Genomic DNA, 17,696 nt, shown 5'->3' with positions numbered 1-17,696 from the left:
GTTATCTCTTTGGTTTAAAAATGCGGTTTTAATAACTGTGTTGTATGAATTGTATTCATTTAGGCAATCTTTATTGGCTTCTTTTGAGTTAATTCGATCAATTATTGCTTACAGTACGAATAGGTTGAACAAAATTAAAAGAATTTAAACAATTTACGATTGCAAACTTGTTGCAGCTCTACATGAATATCAACAAGGAAATGCTAGAAAAAAAGCGTCGCTCATCGAACTGACTGTGCGATGGATTATCGCAGGAGCCAGGCTCGCGTTTACTTCTTGACCACAATCGGTCCGACATTGTCGCCCGTGTTCTTGTTGTGCTCGGCATGGCTGCCATCGCAGTAGGGCCACTATGGAGCAGAAGATAGTATCATTGAATTAGATGGATTATATAGGTTGTGCAAATTGTCTTGTGGTGCTCACGTTCTTGGTCTTCCAGCAGCGGCAGAAGGCGGCCTTATCCGCAATGTTCTCAATGTCAACCATGTCCACGACCTTAGCCTCATGTTTGCGTATATGATCGTTGCAGAGACCGCTGCCGGATTTGCATTTGCGGTGCGCTTCGGGACAGAAGGCACGGTACGAGACATAGCCGAGGCCGACAACAACAGCGGTGGGCGGAATGAGTGCTAGCCAATCCTTAACTGCAACAAAAAATGGACAGCTCTTAGATTATAAATTATTCCAAAAATTAATAATAAAATCTTGAGACTGATTTGTCTGGCCGAAGGATTTGTCCGTTGAGGGAGCTTTCCAATGTACGCAAAATTATGGGCCGTAATTTTGACTTATCAAATTGCCTCTTGTTTATCTATACAGCAGATAAAATGATTGCGAGCTTTTCACAATTAAAAATTCTCGCTTTTTACACAAACAACAAATTTAGCAATGGCGCGAGTTTGACCCAAATGTTGCATAATAAGTTGGCCCAGGTGAGCAGCTGCACTGGGATTACCACTGAATATGGGCACAAATCGAGGTAAGCTCATGTCACAAAGCCACATAGCATACCCTAAGCAAAGCTTATGCCTTTTTTTCAACGTCATTTAAACAGTTTTAACAGTTGCATTTTTATTTAGGGCGGCCTTTAGTTCAGTTCCAATGTTCGAACACGCGTGGCACTCACATGATAACTTAAACCAGCCGCCAAAAGTGTCGGGCACCGGCAAGCTGGACAAATAATTTGGCAGACTTGTCTTAACGGCCTGCGATAATGATTGCATTTTAATATAATTTTTTTTGTATATTTATTACACAAATGCAGTACACAATAAAAGCTGAAATGGGTTGTTGTTTTAATAGTTGTTGTTGTTGATGATCAGCGTGACCGTAGGTTGAAACTAAAAAAATACTCACTTTTTCTCAAATAATACCAAAAGTACCAAATAGTATAGTACAAAAGAATAAAATGTACATTTACATGCAACTTCATTTGTGGCGTTAATAAATTAACAAAAGATTTAATTATATGGGAGTTTATTATTATATAGGAATTATTGCCTAATATTGCTTTGACTATACAACGTTATGCTACCACCAACGGCAAAGTTTAGAGTACTGACCAAGTAACAGTTACTTCGAGACTACTCATCTCTATCAGTGCATACAAAGCGGTGGCGAAATAATTGTTTGTGGCATTAAAATAAAAATATTATTATCAAATGAGCCGTTCTCCGCTGGACACTTGGTCCAAACGCGAACAATTATGCCTGGCCTCGGCAGTTTCGTGCAGCGGTGACCAGAATTGGATAACAGTTAGCCGCACTCTAAAATCTGTTTGCGGCAATGGCAACGCTCGACCGGCGGATTGGTACTCCCAAAAAAACTGTGCCGTGCAGTATGGCCACCTGCTGGAAACGGTGGAGACAACGAAACGCAAGAAGCGCACTAACGAAAGCAGCGGCTTCTCTTCGCCGGCCACTGTGGCCGTGGAGACGCCCACAGAGCTGCTGCTGCGCCGGCTAACCGAGGAGCGTTTGCTGGAGATCAAAACTCAGATGCGTCGCGATCAGGAGCTGTATAGCCAGGTGCAGCGAGAAATCGAGGCACTGCAATCGGATGAGATGAGCGAGCAGCAGCTGCAACAAATGTGGCAGGAAATCGAAAAGGAGCAGGAAACCAAGCGCATTGACGAAATGAGGCTGGAGAACCGCATGCGCGAGCGTGAGCAGCGCAAGAAAGACATTTCGGGCAGCTGGCGCAGCAACAGTGGCAGCGGAAGACGCACCAACCTGGTCGCAGACACAACATCCGTCGACATGGATGTGGAGGATATTGCAGGTAAGTTTCGAAATTTGTTTGAATGCAGAAACTTGAACACGATAAAAAAGTTGAATCCCAGTGTTGCCACACCAGCTATTTCCTAGCTACATTTGACATGCGACAGTTGACAACACTGGTTGCCAGGCACTGGGATATTTTAATGCATTTTATACACTGGCTGTATACTAATTATAAACCTCCTTCTAGGCAACAACAACAATAACAAGCAGCCTGCGGCCCCCGCACCTTTGTTAACATCGCTGCTGAAATCGCCCGGCGGCAGTAACAGCAGCAACAGTAACAATGGCAACCATTCCACATCGCCAACAGGTAGTTCCGGTGGAGCAGGCGTGGCGCGAGCGACGGCAGCGGCACCAACGATAACTTCGCTGCTGACAAGCGGCGCCAGCGCGATGCCCAATCAGCCGGCGGTCATATTGAAAAGTCCGAACGACCAAGCATTTATGACGCGGCCCATAAGCGGACCGCCTGTAGCTGAGGTGGCCATAACTGGACGCAGTCCCTCACAGGCAGCACCAACGCTGTCCATGCTGCTGGAGAAGAATAAAGTAGCTGGAGCCGCAGCAACTGGCGCTAAGGTGAACGAGACGCCAGCTAAGCCTGTGGATGATGAGCTCAACTCCAGTCAAAAACAAGCTGCTGCAGAGCTCGACGCAGCGCCGCCCGCCGACGATATCGCAGATGAATCGGACGCCGAAACGCAACAGCTGCTCGAGGTGTTCAAGAACATGGACGACATTATAAATGATATAGACATTGACATCGCCGGCGTCATTGATGAAGAAATACTAAAGGATGTGGACAATGTGGTCTCACCAGATGCGCCGTCAGCCAAGGCTGAGGTAGTTGACTTTGAGAATAAGCTGGATGAGTTCAAGCGTGACGACTGTGCTCCATCGCCCACACAGAACAAAGCGCAGGAAGTGGTGATTGGTTCCAGTGATGACTCCAATGATAATATACCGCTGGCCGCCGTGGCTTCGCAGGAAAGCAAAGACCGCAATCAGCATTCTGTCGATAGCACAGAGACAGCTCCCGATGAAGCGACTGTCGAGGATGAGCTGACCGAGACCATAACAATTGCCAGTAGCTCCAGTGAGGATGCAGTTCGGGAACAGACCTCAGCTACTGTGGCAGCTGTGGCCGATCCGGTGGAGGCAGTGGAAACGGCAGCCGTCAAGTCGCCTGCAGCTGTAGCTGACACAAACACATCCGAGACCAGCAGAAAAACGGACGAAACTGCTCAGTTGGCGGAGCCAGAGGCCAAACCTGAGCAACCAGAGGCCATTAGCGAAGGTAAACACAACTCTATATTCAAAGATCCCCACTCAAGCTTATTATTATTACTTGCAGCGCCTAAGGAGGAGTCCAACAAGGAGGCAGAGAAAGCTGCAGTCGAGGCCAACACAGAGCTGAAAACTACGGGGCCCATGGCTGCCAGTTCAGTGCACGACACAGATGAGGAATCCTCCTCGCTGACAGACAGCAGCAAAGCGGATGAGCCCACACGCAGCGCCAAATCCAAGCAACACACTGAGAGCAAACCCGATGCCGAGTCCAGCCACATGACGCGTCAAACGCCGCCCCGCGGCTCGGGTATAAACAGCACACCTGCACCGGCACCTGCGCCTGTGCCGGCACGAGCCCCGCTGCTGCGCAAGTTGCCGCATCGGGATCGCTCCGAGAGTCCCATGGTGGATGATGACACGACAACGGCCAGCGATCAGTCGATAACAGCCAGGTCCAGTACGCGCAGGCGCTGCTCCTCCACGCCGCTTATAGACAGCATACCCAATTCTCCGGCGTCCAGCGAGCACACCGATGATCGTCGCGAGACGCGCGGTGCCTCCAAGAAGCACTTCCTGGCCATTTACAGCACATTGTTGGAGAGCAAATATGCGTCGCCCTTTCGACGCGCCTTTCACGACGAGCATCCGCACAGGCAGACAGAGCTGTGCCTGCGACCCATGGACTTGCCCACAATTAAGCGCAACATCGACTCCGGCCATCTGCGCAGCATCAGCGAGCTGCAGCGCGATGTGGTGCTCATGTGCCAGAATCTGCTGCTAATCTACAAGCCACAGACCACGCAGCACAAGACGGCGCTGCTGTTCATGCAGGAGAGCCGCTCCCTCAAGGAGTTTGCGACCTGCAGCCAAACGGCATCCGATAACAGCTCCGCCAGCAGCACCAGCGGCAAGGCGGAGAAGGAGAAGGACAAGGAGCGCACGCCTGCTGGCAACAAGGCGCGCAGCGGTTCGCGCAAGAGCCAAAGGCATCATTAGATTAAGATTAACATAAATCAAGATTAACATTAACCTAAAACCAAGCAAATCAGCAACTAACTGGTTTCAGTTCCAGCTCCAGCTCCATTAATCCAACATCTATAGATAAATAATTAAAAATTATATATACTTCCAAATCTGTACAATGTACATTGCTCCTATGGCAGCGAAGAACTGCAATAATCCAATTTGCAGGATATAATTATCTAATTTTCGTACATTTAATGACAACCTCTATTTTCCACATTACAAAAACAATTATCCTTTTATACAATAAATCCAAACTTCTCTGAATAACTCGTCCACAAGCCACTTCCAGTTTTCTGCTTATAATAAAAATATAAACATACATTAACAAATTTAATAGATTGATTATTATAGATATTTTCTTTCAATGCAATGCAAAAGTATTTTATTTTAAATGATTAATTAATTAATGAATAATATTTCGTTATGATATACATTTTAAACTTTTTTTAAACAGTTTAAAAATTTATTTAAGTCAAATACTTCGGAAATTCTTCTCTATATATAGGAACGTAATGACAATGAATTCCATTTTGAAAACTAGAAAAGTAATCGATGTGAATCATATTAACTAATGAAGCATTTACAGTGTTAACTACAATTGCAGACCAGTGTTGCGTAAGGTCACTTAAAAAAATAGCTGAATCTAATTTTAAAAAAGCTAATAGAAACAGTTAAATTAGCTTTTCGAAGACAAATTTACTATAAATTGGCTATAAACAGCTAAAAGTTGCCATTCATATGCCTAAACCAGCTAAGTCTGAAAATAGCTAAATTTAGCTAGTAAATAGCTGTTGAAACTGTTCTTATCCACCTGGCATATGGCTTTAACCACTGTTTTTAGGGATTTAAATAGTAATGCATTCGGACAGATGGATGTTAAGATAGATTATAAGTATTATATTATTTTTTCTAGTTAGAAGTAATAAGTTTAAATGTGGATTATCTAAAGAAAGCTTCATGCTTTATTTATATAGGTTTTTGTGTGAATAATCCTCAACATAAAGCAATCCTTTAGCAAGGATATACACCAATGCTCCAGAGATATACCCAAAAATTGTTTAATCAAGACTTCGATTGCTTTGCTGCCTTTGGCATATTTAAGCAGAGTCCTGTCTCTTAATCGAATATACTTGGGATATGGAGTGTAGGTTAGTCGAAGAATATCAGATTTTGGAGTCGTCTGGTGCGGGATGAATGGCAAATGGCGCGTCGGTTCGGGCAATAGAACTTGCGCAGGCAACGGGAGAGCCGCAGATCACATTGACACAGCCGGGCCGCACACGAATCCGGGCCACCCCACTCACCGTGATCGATGGCGCAGAGGGGCTTGCCGCGATAGCATTTCCACACGTAGGGCACAAAGTATTCGAGATAGGAGATGCAGTTGCTCTGGCCATAGCACTTGTCGTGCAGCCGGCAACAGCGATCGATGCCATCGTTGGGCACCCCGTGACCCCCAAAGCCGCAATAGCAGCCGTAGCCCTTGTAGATCAACGGATCACAGTTGGTGGAGCACTTGATCATCGAGTAGAGCTTGGCCACATCCCGCTTGCCGCGCTGCGTCTCATTGCTCCAGGCCCATTTCATGGAGTAGCCGAAGGGATCGTTGGCACGCGCTATATACACATTCTGTGCATTCAGCAGATCCTCCCGTTGCGCCTCCGCCGGATTGGCTGCTATGACGCGTATGTCTGTGACACGTCCATCCAGTTGCTGCGTCTTTAAGTCCAGCAGAATCTCCGAGCGTGGATAATCCGGCAGCGGGTAGCTATGCAGGTGCTCCTGTTGTTGTTGTTGTACGTCCCTGTGAAGCGAGATTTTGGCTAGTGCTCCAACCAGCTCAGCTAGGTAACTCACCTGTGCGTCTGCTCCAGCCAGCCCGGTGGACGCTCCAGCTCGCCCGTCCAGCCCGGCAGACCCAGCTGCTGCCATGTCCCCGAACTGGACTTGACCGCATGCGTATTGCCCTCCAGTGTGTCCACAATTATCTGCGGCTTCTTTGTGATATTCGGAAAGATTGGTTCCGCAAAATCGGATCGTTGCATTGTCAACAGCTGCTCGTTGGGCATTTTGAATGTGAAGGTTGGATTCGCATTGGTCATGCTGGCGCCGTACATTTCCGGTATCAGGTGCTCCAGCAGGGCGCTGTCATTGGTCACAGCCCTGAAGGCCTTCCATATGTCATCCACCACCATGTCCGCAGTCTTGCCGCCCAGACACTGCAGCGCCAGCAGCAGCGGCAAGGCAGACAGAAAAGCTAACCACATCTTTCGGAGTCGGAGGACTGCACCCAAAATTGTTGTCCAATTAAACGATCCAAGCGATCCGCTCGAGTCGAGCGGCAATCAGAAATTGAAACAAGTCTGCGAAATGCGGTAGCTAGCCGCTGGCCGCCAAGTGTCCAACAAAAGAAACAGCAGCAAATCAAAAAACACCGACTTAAAGATGCCCTGCAAGCAGCGCCGAGCTGTCGATACATTCAAAAAAAGCCAAATCAGCTTAAAATTGCAGCTTTTTCCGGCTGACGAGCTTTGACTATAGCCAACTATAGCTAGAAAATGGCTGCACTTTCTACCTGTTACATACGTTCTCCCAATAATAGATACCCTTTTCTTGGACATTTTCAATGGGTACAGGGTATTATAAAAATGTAGCATAAAATGTTTAAAATTCTTGTTAAGAGCACATTCAAAAATAGCCAAAACTGTCTAAAATTTGCAGCTATTTCCGGCTGACGGTTTCGGACTATAGCCAACTTTAGCTGCCAACTTTGGCTCTTTTCACCTGTTACAGACGTTGTCCCAAAAGCAATGATACCTTTTTTTCAATGGCTACAGGGTATTATAAAATTGAAGCATAAACTGTTCAACAATCGTGTTAATAGCACAAACAAAAATAGCCAAAACTGTTTTAAATTGCAGCTATTTCCGGCTGACTAAAGCCAATTATAGCTAGAAAATCCTTGCCTTGGCTCTCCTTCCACCTGTTACTCTCCTAGTCCCAAAGCAAAGATACCTTCTTTTCTTTGCCATTTTCAATGCGTGCAGGGTATTATAAAAGTGAAGCACAAAATGTTCAACAATCGTGTTAATAGCAATAATAACAATGGCCAGCAGCGGCTGCGGCTGCGGCAGCGTCGCCGACGGATTTGGTGTGCGAGAAGTAAACGCATAAAGCCAAATAAACAAACCGAGTGTGGCACAAATACGACGCCGTTAGAGGTGGGTCAGTAACCGTAACCCACATTGCGTCAAATATTTTTTTTTGGGCGGGCAAGTTAAGGCGAAGGTTAGACAAGCGCTTGGAGCAGTCCAATCTAAGCCATGATCAGTTCATGGCCAGCATTTTAGGGCTAACAATTACCAAAACAACTAAACATTAACCAGTTGGGTTGCGGGGGTTGGGTGGGTGGTCTGGAAACCGGTGCCAGTTAGCTAAACAAAATTGGCATTAATGTGTGCAGCGAGTTTATGCTCGGGCCGTAAATACATACTCACACATAAATACTTTTATATACATACGTATTTATGCTGTTTACCTGTCTGCTGTTGCACAGGTAATTTATTGCGGTTGCCTGCAACGCCTTCGTTACGTTGGTTGCATGTTACGTGTGCGAGGAACAGCAACGCACTCAAAATGAAAACAAATCGCATCAAGTCAAGCTCAACTCAAGGCAAAACTCTAAAAATCACTAATACACTTGTTTTATTAAGTCATAGATTACATTCATTAAACGCACGAAACCTAATCAACGCCTAAAGTAATTATTGCATTTAATTAACCTACAAAGGTTTTGTATTTTGAGTTGCGCGCGAAATTGTGCTTTTGAATTTACCTATCGAAACGAGAATCGAGTACGTTGTTATCGGTCTGATCGGCATGTGTATCGCGCATGAGCTGCTTAGTGCTGAAAAGTGCCACAAGCTGGCGCTGCAGCACCACAGATTAATCGGCTTATCTATCGATAGCTATCGCCTTATTTAAATTGGTTTAAGCAGTTGGTGAAAAACTGTAATCTGTTCGCATTTATATATTTTTTTTTAAATTCTTTATCTAGTGCATCTGCTAGTGTGCCCTCCCCTGGGCATAAGAACACACACATATCAATGTCCAAGCTACTTCCTCCTCCATTTAAGCCAAGAAATAAAAGACAGACAAAATGCTTTAATAAATTGCGCAGATATTTTATTTTGATTTAATAAATGTGATTACTTTTCTTGCCCGTCCGGCCGAATGGTCAGTAAACAACATAGTACAAGTGGCCGCTGCAGCATCATCCTCACGGGCAAACGGAAATGCCGCGCATTGGAACAAGCATTTTTCCAGCTGCCGCTGTCGCTGCCACTGCCACCGCTGCTGCTGCTGCTGCCTGAAACAGTAGATTCAGAGACTTCGTTGATCAGAGTTCAAGTTGCGTTGTTCTGCTTTGCTTTAATCGCTGCATTGTCATCTTCTTGCTTGCGGCGATCGACCGAGCGAGCGACCGCTCACTTCTCTCCCATTTGACGCTGCAATTGCAAGCATAGTGCTTGTTGTTCTTCTTCTTCTTCTGGTTGTTGTTGTTGTTGTTTGTGGGAACGAGCACACAGCTATTTTCAAATTGGAAAGGTTTTACACTTCGCCAACGCAGCCAACTCGGCAAACTCTTTTTGTTCGCTTTGTTTGCGGCTTCGCTGCCGCTGCTGCTGCTGCTGCTGTTGTTACAGCCAACTTCTTTCTCGTTAGTTTGTTATTTTAACTATTATATCAATTAGTTTTAACGTTTGACGGCTCCGCCAGCTTCAACTCATTGCGGCCGCTGACGCTGGATTGCGGATGGAAGGAGGAAATGGAAATGGGAAAGCCGCGCGACGGCAGCGCAGCAGCTACGAAGAAGTTCGAGGTTGAATTTTGCGCCGTTGCAATTCACTGCGCTTGGCTTTCACGCTGGGGTTGAAACTCTCAGTCTGTTTGCGTGTGCGTGTGTGTGTGTGTGTGTGTGCCTACAAATAGCAGCACTCTCATTTTGAAAATATGTAAATAACACACAACAAACGTTACTTTTTTATTGGCCTTCCAGTGCGTTGGCATTTCAATAGCATGAAGAAGGAAGTAAGCGAGAGGGTCGCAGCGTACACAGGGTTGAAAGGTGTTCCGGGGCTCGTCGTTTGTGCGCGCGGCAACTGAAATTTTACTTTGAACATTTTAAATGCGGCAGGTGTTACAGTTAGTTGCACTGTTAGGTTCGTCGCTTGGCAGCACTGGCAAAAAAAAAAAAAACAGAAAAAAGTCAGAACAGTTAACTTCGGATTGCCAAAGTTTGATTGCCCTCGCAAACAGAATTGCGGACTTGCGAAAGATTCCTATAACTTTTTTTAATGCGGGTCGATTGCTATAGTACTCTATATTGTTCAGATTTCACCAAAAATGTATGTAGTATATGAAAGCTGGTAGTTGCTGGGTAAGAAGTTAAAAGTTAGAAGTAAAAATGTAAACAAAATTTTGCATAAATGTTGGGAGCATGGTGAAACTTATATATGCCGATCGTTCCTAAGGCAGCTATATGATATAGTGGTCCGATTTTGATAATGTTAATAATACTAATAAATGCCCAGTTAGAAACTGAGAACAGACAGACGGATAATGGCTATATCAAGTCAGCTGTTAATGCTGATCTAGAATATATATACTTTATGGGCTCGGTGAAATCTCCTTCTATGCGTTACACATAGCGAGACAAACTTAAAGTACCCTCTGCAAGGCTATAAGAAACCGTTATACTTTGCTGCTTGTTTGCTGAGCGCGCATGCGATTGCGACAGACAGCGCGCCCGCAGGCGCAACAGCGACAACCCCCTCGATAAGTTCACACGCCGACAACAACAACAACAACAACAGAAGCAGCAGCAGCCGTCAGACTAGGCTCGGAAATTTATTTGCAGCGTTAGACGTTTGTCAACGGGCGGCGGCAGCGACAATTCGATATTCAATCGCGTGTCGCTTGGCCATAAAAAGCAGATAAAATGCGCACAAATCAGGCTACTCCAGCAGCAGCAGCAGCAGGGGACGGGACGGCGGCATGCGGGCTGCATGGGCTGCCCGAAAGTGGGCGTGTCAGCCAGCATGCGTTTGACTGTTGCTGCTGCTGCGGTCAAATTGCTGCAACTGGCAGTGCCAAAAGGTCAATAACTTCCTTCTATATATTCTTGTTCTTTTTTTGTAGCTGCGGGTGAGTGTGTGCGCGCGCTTCTGCTTGTCATTTTATGTGGGTCACGGGTCAATCATGTAATATAATCATCCGTGTACGTACGTCTGTGTATATATGTACGTACAGTTTTGTGCTGTTTAACTGATTAGTGCTTAAGGCAGAGCCCAAACGGAAGCTGATTTGATTACCCATTTCTTTTATATTCAACAATTAATAATAGTTCGAAAGTTAAAAGGGCTTTTAACTCCTATTAAAAGATATAAGAAAAAACAATCCGATCGGAAATCAGTGGAAAATTGTAATTTCCAAAATTGTTCAAATCGATTTAAAAGGAAAGTGCCATAGAAGAAGGCTTTAAACTTACCCTTAAGTATAAACAACTTGAACCAGATTTTTAATAACTCATGATCGGAAATAGTTGGAAAATTGTAATTGCCAAATATTTTACTTCATTCGCTTTTAAATGTATTTGGAACAGGGTTGAAAATAGATTTCACGAACAAGAGTGAAATGGTTCGAAACTTACTTTTAAATATAAACAACTCGAAGTATATTTGGAAAAATCTACTGTTGGATGGAAAATTTATAAATGCAAATTTTGTACGTTTTTAATTGATTTTGAAGACGTGTTAAAATTGAATTGACAGATGTGAAATTTTATTTTTTGTTGTGTTTGGCATCAAATCCAGGTTTTGCAAATCCACGTCCATGGTCGAAAGCTAGATGGAAAAATGTGAATTCTATTTGTCAGATGTTAGACAAACGTTTTTAAAGTGGTTAAACACATTACATTTTAAACATTACTCATTGCTGATTTAAGCGAATTCACGTTCACGATCCAAATACGGGTGGAAAAAGTCAGACAACTCTTCTATTTATCATCCGCAAAGTAATCCCAGCGAGTCATATAACTAAATGGATTTTCTTGAACAATTTGTGGACTGTACATGGACTTTTCACAAGCTTTTTCTTATGGCCAAATTATGTATTTAATGTCCGTTCACATTACAAAGGAGTTAATGCGTTTTGGCTAATTGACGTGTCCCGATGGCAGCTACTCCTGGCTGTCAGCCCCGCCTGCTTGCTCTCCTCTTTATTATGGCCTCTTGGCCATGTTTTTTTTTGTTGATGTGTATGTTTGTGTGTGTGTGTTGACCCAACTTAATAGACGAGCATGAAATCTAGTCACGAACTTAATCATGAACAACCGTGCACTAGATCCATGTTCGCCGACAAAATAGAGTCAGAGAAGAGCAAAAAATCAGGCAGCAGCAGCTGCAACCTCTCCCTCCTTTCTCTCTTGAAGCCGCAGCAGCATTTGATCCATCCCATGCCATCCTGGAAGCAATGATTATTGCTAGTGCACGACTTTCTGTGGCATTTGACTGGTGTGTGCCTCCGCCTCCTCCTTCTCCGGCCCATTCACCTTCTCCTGGGCCTCTGGCTCCTTCTGTGGTGATTGGTGTATTTCTTGGTTTTATGGGCTTGGTTCGGTTCGGTTTTTCGGTCACTTTTTTTTGGATATCATTTCATGTCATTTTGCTCGTGCCTGGCAACAATTTCAATTGGGGCCCGTTTTGATCGGTTTTCATAGCTCAATTGGCTCAATCAGGCCCCCCGCACACCCCCGCTCCCGCTCCCTTCTCATCATTCGTGCGCGCTCGCTTTTTGATCCCGCGCGTATTGTATACACATTTGCATTTGTATCTGTGTGTATGTGTGTGTGTGGTTGTGCGCGATATGAATGAATCAAGCTTCAAGCTTCGAATTAAGGTTTATTATTTTTATACCCTGTTCGCAAAGTGAAAAAGAGTATATTGGGTGGGCGGATTTATCGAATTCTTCAGGTTCATTATTGGATGCCCTCCACTTAAGTCTCCGCAAACACAGTTTGAAAGCCACTGCCTTGGGCTTACAGTTTAACAAGCAAAAACTCCATAATTATAGAATCTCTTTCGATTTGTTTTCAGCTTTGATTAGAGCATTGCGCAGTCGTTTACACCCAACTCCAATATTTCTACTTGTCGGCTTGATTTTTCTGCTGATTTGTACAATAATTTTTGCTACCGCCCTTTGCCTTCACCCGCCCTCAAAGCCATCGTCCGATTGTTTAAGAATCGAGGCGTCGCTGCAGCTTGAATTTCTGCTCGATCTGCACAAAAGTTTTCAGTTTTCAGGCCACACAATTCTACGGAAATTGCTGTTTACTCAGACACTAGTTGTTTATTTGTCAACCCAATATATATAGAATATAAGATCGAAAGTTGGAGGGGATACGGAGGGAGAGCGAGCTCTAGGTTGAAAACTATGCGACACATTAAGGGAAAGAAACTTCCAAGAATTTTTAGCAATTTGTTCCGGTAGCAAAACTATTATCGTTACCAGAGCAAGAGGGCGAATACAGAAAGAGGAGTGCGCTGTCTGTCGGTAATCTGAGCCCTGACTGAGACTGAGTGCCACATAGCAATACCAAAGTGTTGTTGAACTCGCAGCCACTTGAAATACTTCATTTGTACTAGAAAGTACGAAAAATAAGTACAATTTTTATTCAAATTAAACATGCTCAATTTTCTACAAAAGATGTCACTTTTCTACATAATTGTTTTTCTTTAATTACGATTTTTTTATTAATTTTTAATATATTTCTTTTATTTTAATTTTTTTTTTATCAAACGTGTATTTGACTAACATATTTTTGAGATACGTTCCAAATGTACAATTATTAAAATATAAAAAGATCGTATTTTATTTATTAACGAAAATTGTACCTTTTTTTTCAGTCTACTCAATTAATGTTACAAAATATTTGTATTTTTAATAGCCCCCTTTTGAGTATTTACAAACAGCGGCCACTCGAATTTCTTGGCCCCACTTGAAATTCTCCGCTCTTTCCAACTAGTAATTAAATTTTTCAAGCATTTGTTGTTCGGCTTGAGAAAAATAAAATGCTTTTGTTGCATAGTTTAAGCTGATTCCACACAAAATCATACACATTAGCATTAATTTAGTGCGTGTAATTAAGACTCACAAAAAAACAACTCTTGGGAAAGACATCCACATTATTTGCTTCCTTTCACACACTCTCTCCCTCTCCCTCTCTCTATCTCTCTTTAACACATAGTGTGACAGCTGCAAGAGCACAATTCATTTCGTTCTGTTTGGTTGACTTTCTTTGTGCGTGTGCGTGAGCGTAGAGTTGACTAATTACCTTTTTGAAAACCCAAGTAAAAAAAAAACGTCATAGTCGGGTGAAAATGCTGCGCCATACTCTGTAAAAGCAGCTGAAAATAACTCGTTGATTTCTTCTAGTTTTGTTGAGGTTTTTAGTAGTCAACTTGTCTATAACCCAAGCTTGAGGATTCCTCATTCAATTGAACCAAGCCAATATACCCTTCATTATTTAGTGAACAGAGTATGAAAAGATACAGGTGGAGCGTTTTGAAGTGGAAAAACGTTGCCGTTGAGTTTTGTAAATGCAACAGTGTTGCTAAACGCACAACTAAACTGATAAAAATGCGCTGTCAATTATATTTTACAACCTACTTTAGTGTTATTAAATTTATCGAGTTATTCTCTCAGCTTGATTCATACATTTTGCCTGTGTTTTATTGCAGATTGAACTACCGTTCTTAATGAGTGTGGATCTAGTCACAAATACTTGAAAAAACGAATGTGAAACACTGGACCCTCACTCACTAAAAACAGTAGTACGCATTTTCGATCCATTCGTTCACATTGTCTTACCATTTTTGGGGCGTCCACTGCACAGTGCTCTGGCATTTTGTTCGCCTTGTTTTATTTATTTATTTCGTTTTTTTTTTTTTTTTTTGTTAATTTCAATTATTAAGCGATAGTGCAAAATAAACTGGAACAACAATAACAAACCACGCCGCTGCCACTACTTTTTGTGTTGATAAGAGCGACAAGCAAAGCAGCGCTGCTCAGTTTTCTTCTAGGCGTTACGTCGCTTATCAGCAGAAAATGAAGTAGACACAGCAAACACACACACTTAAGCATGTATATAGTGTGTACGTGAATATATGTTTTTTCCCGCCTAAACAAAAAGATCGTTGGCTTTTAAAATTAAAAATTGAACTACTTTGGTGCAGTGTGGCAACGCCACGAAAGAACCGCTTATTTGCAAGCGCAATATAGAGAGCGCACATTTATATACATGCTATGTATGTGTACATACCGATACATACACACACACATGCAAAAAGCAAAGCTTACACACGCGCACAGCAACAGCAAACGCTGCTACGTCTGTATGTATGTATTGGTGAGTAACGATGGCTGCGCTGATGGCTCAAGTTGATAGCAGCAGTTGTTGTTTTTGTTGTTGTTGTTGTGGCTGCTGCTACTGCCGCTGCCGTCGCTGCTTTTATTTCTCGAGTATGCCTTGTCTTCGTCGCCGCTGTTGCTGTTCTTGTTGTTTTGTGGTCTCTTATGGCTGCCTCGATTTGAAGAAGTATGGCGAATTACATACACGCACACACACATACACACCAGCACGCACGAGGGCAAAAACTCAACTGACTATTCAGGCATAATATTTGCCAGCAGCACAATTCGCCGTCGTTGTTGCTCCCTTGTTGTCAATTTCATTTCGCAGATTCAGTTTTATTAAATTGTTATTGAAATTAAATCATTTCTAATTAGACGGCCAGCCGACTGATCCAACTGTAAACGCTTCGTGCATCCGCTTATTATTTCGGTAAAACTGATGATGCCCGTGTGTGTGAATGTGTGTGTCTTATGTCTCAGTGTGCGTGTCACTCGCCGTGTAATCAACGGCAATTTGAAAAAAACTGCAAAAACAGGCAGCGCTACACAATACGTATGTATACATACGTACATATGTACATTTTGTATGTACTCTCAAGCACGACTTTTGCATTTGTTGTATTTTACATATTAATTCAGTTTAATTTAATATCGTACATGAAATGTTTGACGCTCAGATTGTTATATTTTGCATTGAATTGACGGACGAAGATGGCGGCCCGCTCCGAATGGCAATTAATGCAACAGGCTTCCACATTTTTGCGGTTAGTTTGAAATTTCGGCAGTGTACAGTTAATTATATTGCTATACATTTGTATGTATCGGATCACTCATTGAACACGCACACATACTCACGCGCGGCAACCGACAGATAAACACGCGTTAAAGTTAAAGTCGGTAAAAGTATTGTGTTATTACTGTATTTGTTAAAAATTTCTTGCAACTGGTGTGTACAATTTTCTTATGACAAAATTGCAATCGTACGGCGACTGCGCAGCTTAGACATAAAAATGCATCAGAATCAACAACCACTCGCAAACGATGCTCTTATAAGACTAACTCGAAGTTAAGCCATAGACACACTCTATAGCGCAGAGCAGTGGTTGGCATTCTGCTGCCGCTGAGCAGCAGAGTCAAAACGTATACATGTACGCTTAACTGTGAGCGAATTAAGAGCGCGGGCAGAGCAAGAGAGTCGTTTTTCAAATGGACGATCGTTACTCACCAACACAGAAACACGATTGACGTGCTGCCAACGCGTGCGGCATAAAATGCTCTCTGGTCTTATAAAAATATATTGATTTTTAAGGCATTGTGAATGTTAGCTGCCTTATAATGCATAACTAAATACAGCTTAAGTGCAATAATTACAACTCAATCGAGTTTTAAAATATTTTAATAGTTAAATTTCATGGAGTTGGCAGCACACACTCACACATAATCAACAAGCAGCAGCCCACACACATACTCAAATACGTATATACATAGTAGAATTTGAGTGAGTTGCGCTTGCGCTAGTGTGTGTGTGTGTGTGTGTGTATGCGTGTATGTAAGCAATCGTGTGCAAATGATACAAAGAAGAATTATATCAAAAGCGAAAGAAAATAATGATGACGCAGTGAAAAAATTATATTAAAATAATTACAACAGCGCGTTCAACTTGGACTTGGTAAAGACGTTGACGTCGACTTCGACAACGACGCGTCGCTGCCGTTTGCTTGTCGACGCGCGCACCTTTTAACTGCTGCTGATGTCGTTGTTGTTGCTGTCGTTGTTGTTGTTCTTGTTGTTGTTGCTGTTTCCTTCCAGCTATCGTTAGCGGGGTGGGTTTCTTAAAGAATTGTAGTGAAATGCTTGGGAAAGGTTTTTACAGTACGTTCAAACAGACGTAGCCACATGCCTATGTTTGTATACGGATAAATACATATTTATGTGTATGTGCTGTACATTGAATGTACATATGTATGTACGTGTTTCTGTGCATGTATGTGTGAGCATTTATCTTTACGCGATTTTATTTCTTTCTTTTTATTTTTTGTCAATTCTTTTTTGCCAAAAGGTAGGGCGAGTCTGAGCAAGGGTTCGTGACGTCAACGCACTCGCGCAGCTGTTGCCCGACCATCAGTCACTCAGTCAGTCAGTCAGTCATTCAGTCAGTGGTCGTCTTCTTTTTGCGTCTCCTCCAGAGTTCCGCATCCATTATACAAAACAGCCAGCGGGCGCGTCCATCATTTTCATCAAGGTGACACAGTTTGGCAACGTCTTCGCCACGGCGTGGTCAATGAAACTTAGTAGATATGGGCGAAATGTCTCTTGAAATATTTAATTCATTTCCCGCTTCCTGTAATTGATATGCGCCCACGTTTACACCTCGCACCTCAATTGGCTATTCGCGTGGGCGTTGTCCACACATCGATATGCCAAAAGATTTCTCTAGAGCTACAACAAAGTGCTGAAGGGGTAAGGAATAATGTATTTATCCAATTGGAAATTGGAAATGAATGAACTTTCCAGATAGGAATCAATTGTGAGTTGCTGCAGTTGGCTTCATCTGTATATTTTCTTAGAAAGTATTCAAATTACTTTTGGAATAATGATCAAGAGGCTCTTGAGAAACACATTTCT

General features: G+C 43.1%; 3 protein-coding genes and 1 long non-coding RNA gene across 4 annotated transcripts; 1 reads left to right on the top strand and 3 right to left on the bottom strand.

The window, feature by feature from the left end:
• Window positions 1-36: 36 nt before the first annotated feature.
• Cisd2 (CDGSH iron sulfur domain 2) lies at window positions 37-1,301 on the bottom strand. Its single transcript, XM_064693950.1, has 3 exons — window positions 1,127-1,301; window positions 424-644; window positions 37-350 (listed from the first exon to the last, which is right to left on the bottom strand). Exons 1-3 carry the CDS (start codon window positions 1,221-1,223, stop codon window positions 270-272), a joined length of 399 nt encoding a protein of 132 aa, XP_064550020.1. The 5' UTR covers window positions 1,224-1,301; the 3' UTR covers window positions 37-269.
• Window positions 1,302-1,598: 297 nt separating this feature from the next.
• Window positions 1,599-4,880, top strand: Brd8 (Bromodomain containing 8). Its single transcript, XM_064694084.1, has 3 exons — window positions 1,599-2,280; window positions 2,470-3,579; window positions 3,637-4,880. Exons 1-3 carry the CDS (start codon window positions 1,662-1,664, stop codon window positions 4,566-4,568), a joined length of 2,661 nt encoding a protein of 886 aa, XP_064550154.1. The 5' UTR covers window positions 1,599-1,661; the 3' UTR covers window positions 4,569-4,880.
• Window positions 4,881-5,747: 867 nt separating this feature from the next.
• LOC135436940 (uncharacterized) lies at window positions 5,748-6,865 on the bottom strand. The gene is made up of 2 exons (XM_064694716.1): window positions 6,456-6,865; window positions 5,748-6,402 (listed from the first exon to the last, which is right to left on the bottom strand). Exons 1-2 carry the CDS (start codon window positions 6,863-6,865, stop codon window positions 5,748-5,750), a joined length of 1,065 nt encoding a protein of 354 aa, XP_064550786.1.
• A 1,893-nt stretch (window positions 6,866-8,758) lies between these two features.
• On the bottom strand, window positions 8,759-16,239 carry LOC135436896 (uncharacterized). The gene is made up of 2 exons (XR_010437622.1): window positions 15,729-16,239; window positions 8,759-9,838 (listed from the first exon to the last, which is right to left on the bottom strand). It is a non-coding gene; the product is annotated as an uncharacterized LOC135436896 (long non-coding RNA).
• Between the last annotated feature and the right edge of the window lie 1,457 nt (window positions 16,240-17,696).

Source organism: Drosophila montana, unplaced genomic scaffold (assembly GCF_035044405.1).
Source record: "Drosophila montana isolate Dmon_TW-CO22-7 unplaced genomic scaffold, ASM3504440v1 contig_3733_1, whole genome shotgun sequence".
NCBI lineage: Eukaryota > Metazoa > Arthropoda > Insecta > Diptera > Drosophilidae > Drosophila > Drosophila montana.
Note: the sequence above shows the minus strand (reverse complement) of the source record. Positions and strands in the feature narration are given on the sequence as shown.

Coding starts and splice junctions, on each gene's coding strand:
- Cisd2 (XM_064693950.1), bottom strand. CDS start 1,223: ATGCAATCATTATCGCAGGCCGTTAAGACAAGTCTGCCAAATTATTTG. Junction 645..1,126: donor CGGCTGGTTTAAGTTATCAT/GTGAGTGCCACG, acceptor TTTTTGTTGCAG/TTAAGGATTGGCTAGCACTC. Junction 351..423: donor GCTGCTGGAAGACCAAGAAC/GTGAGCACCACA, acceptor TCTGCTCCATAG/TGGCCCTACTGCGATGGCAG.
- Brd8 (XM_064694084.1), top strand. CDS start 1,662: ATGAGCCGTTCTCCGCTGGACACTTGGTCCAAACGCGAACAATTATGC. Junction 2,281..2,469: donor GGATGTGGAGGATATTGCAG/GTAAGTTTCGAA, acceptor ACCTCCTTCTAG/GCAACAACAACAATAACAAG. Junction 3,580..3,636: donor ACCAGAGGCCATTAGCGAAG/GTAAACACAACT, acceptor TATTACTTGCAG/CGCCTAAGGAGGAGTCCAAC.
- LOC135436940 (XM_064694716.1), bottom strand. CDS start 6,865: ATGTGGTTAGCTTTTCTGTCTGCCTTGCCGCTGCTGCTGGCGCTGCAG. Junction 6,403..6,455: donor TGGCTGGAGCAGACGCACAG/GTGAGTTACCTA, acceptor CTCGCTTCACAG/GGACGTACAACAACAACAAC.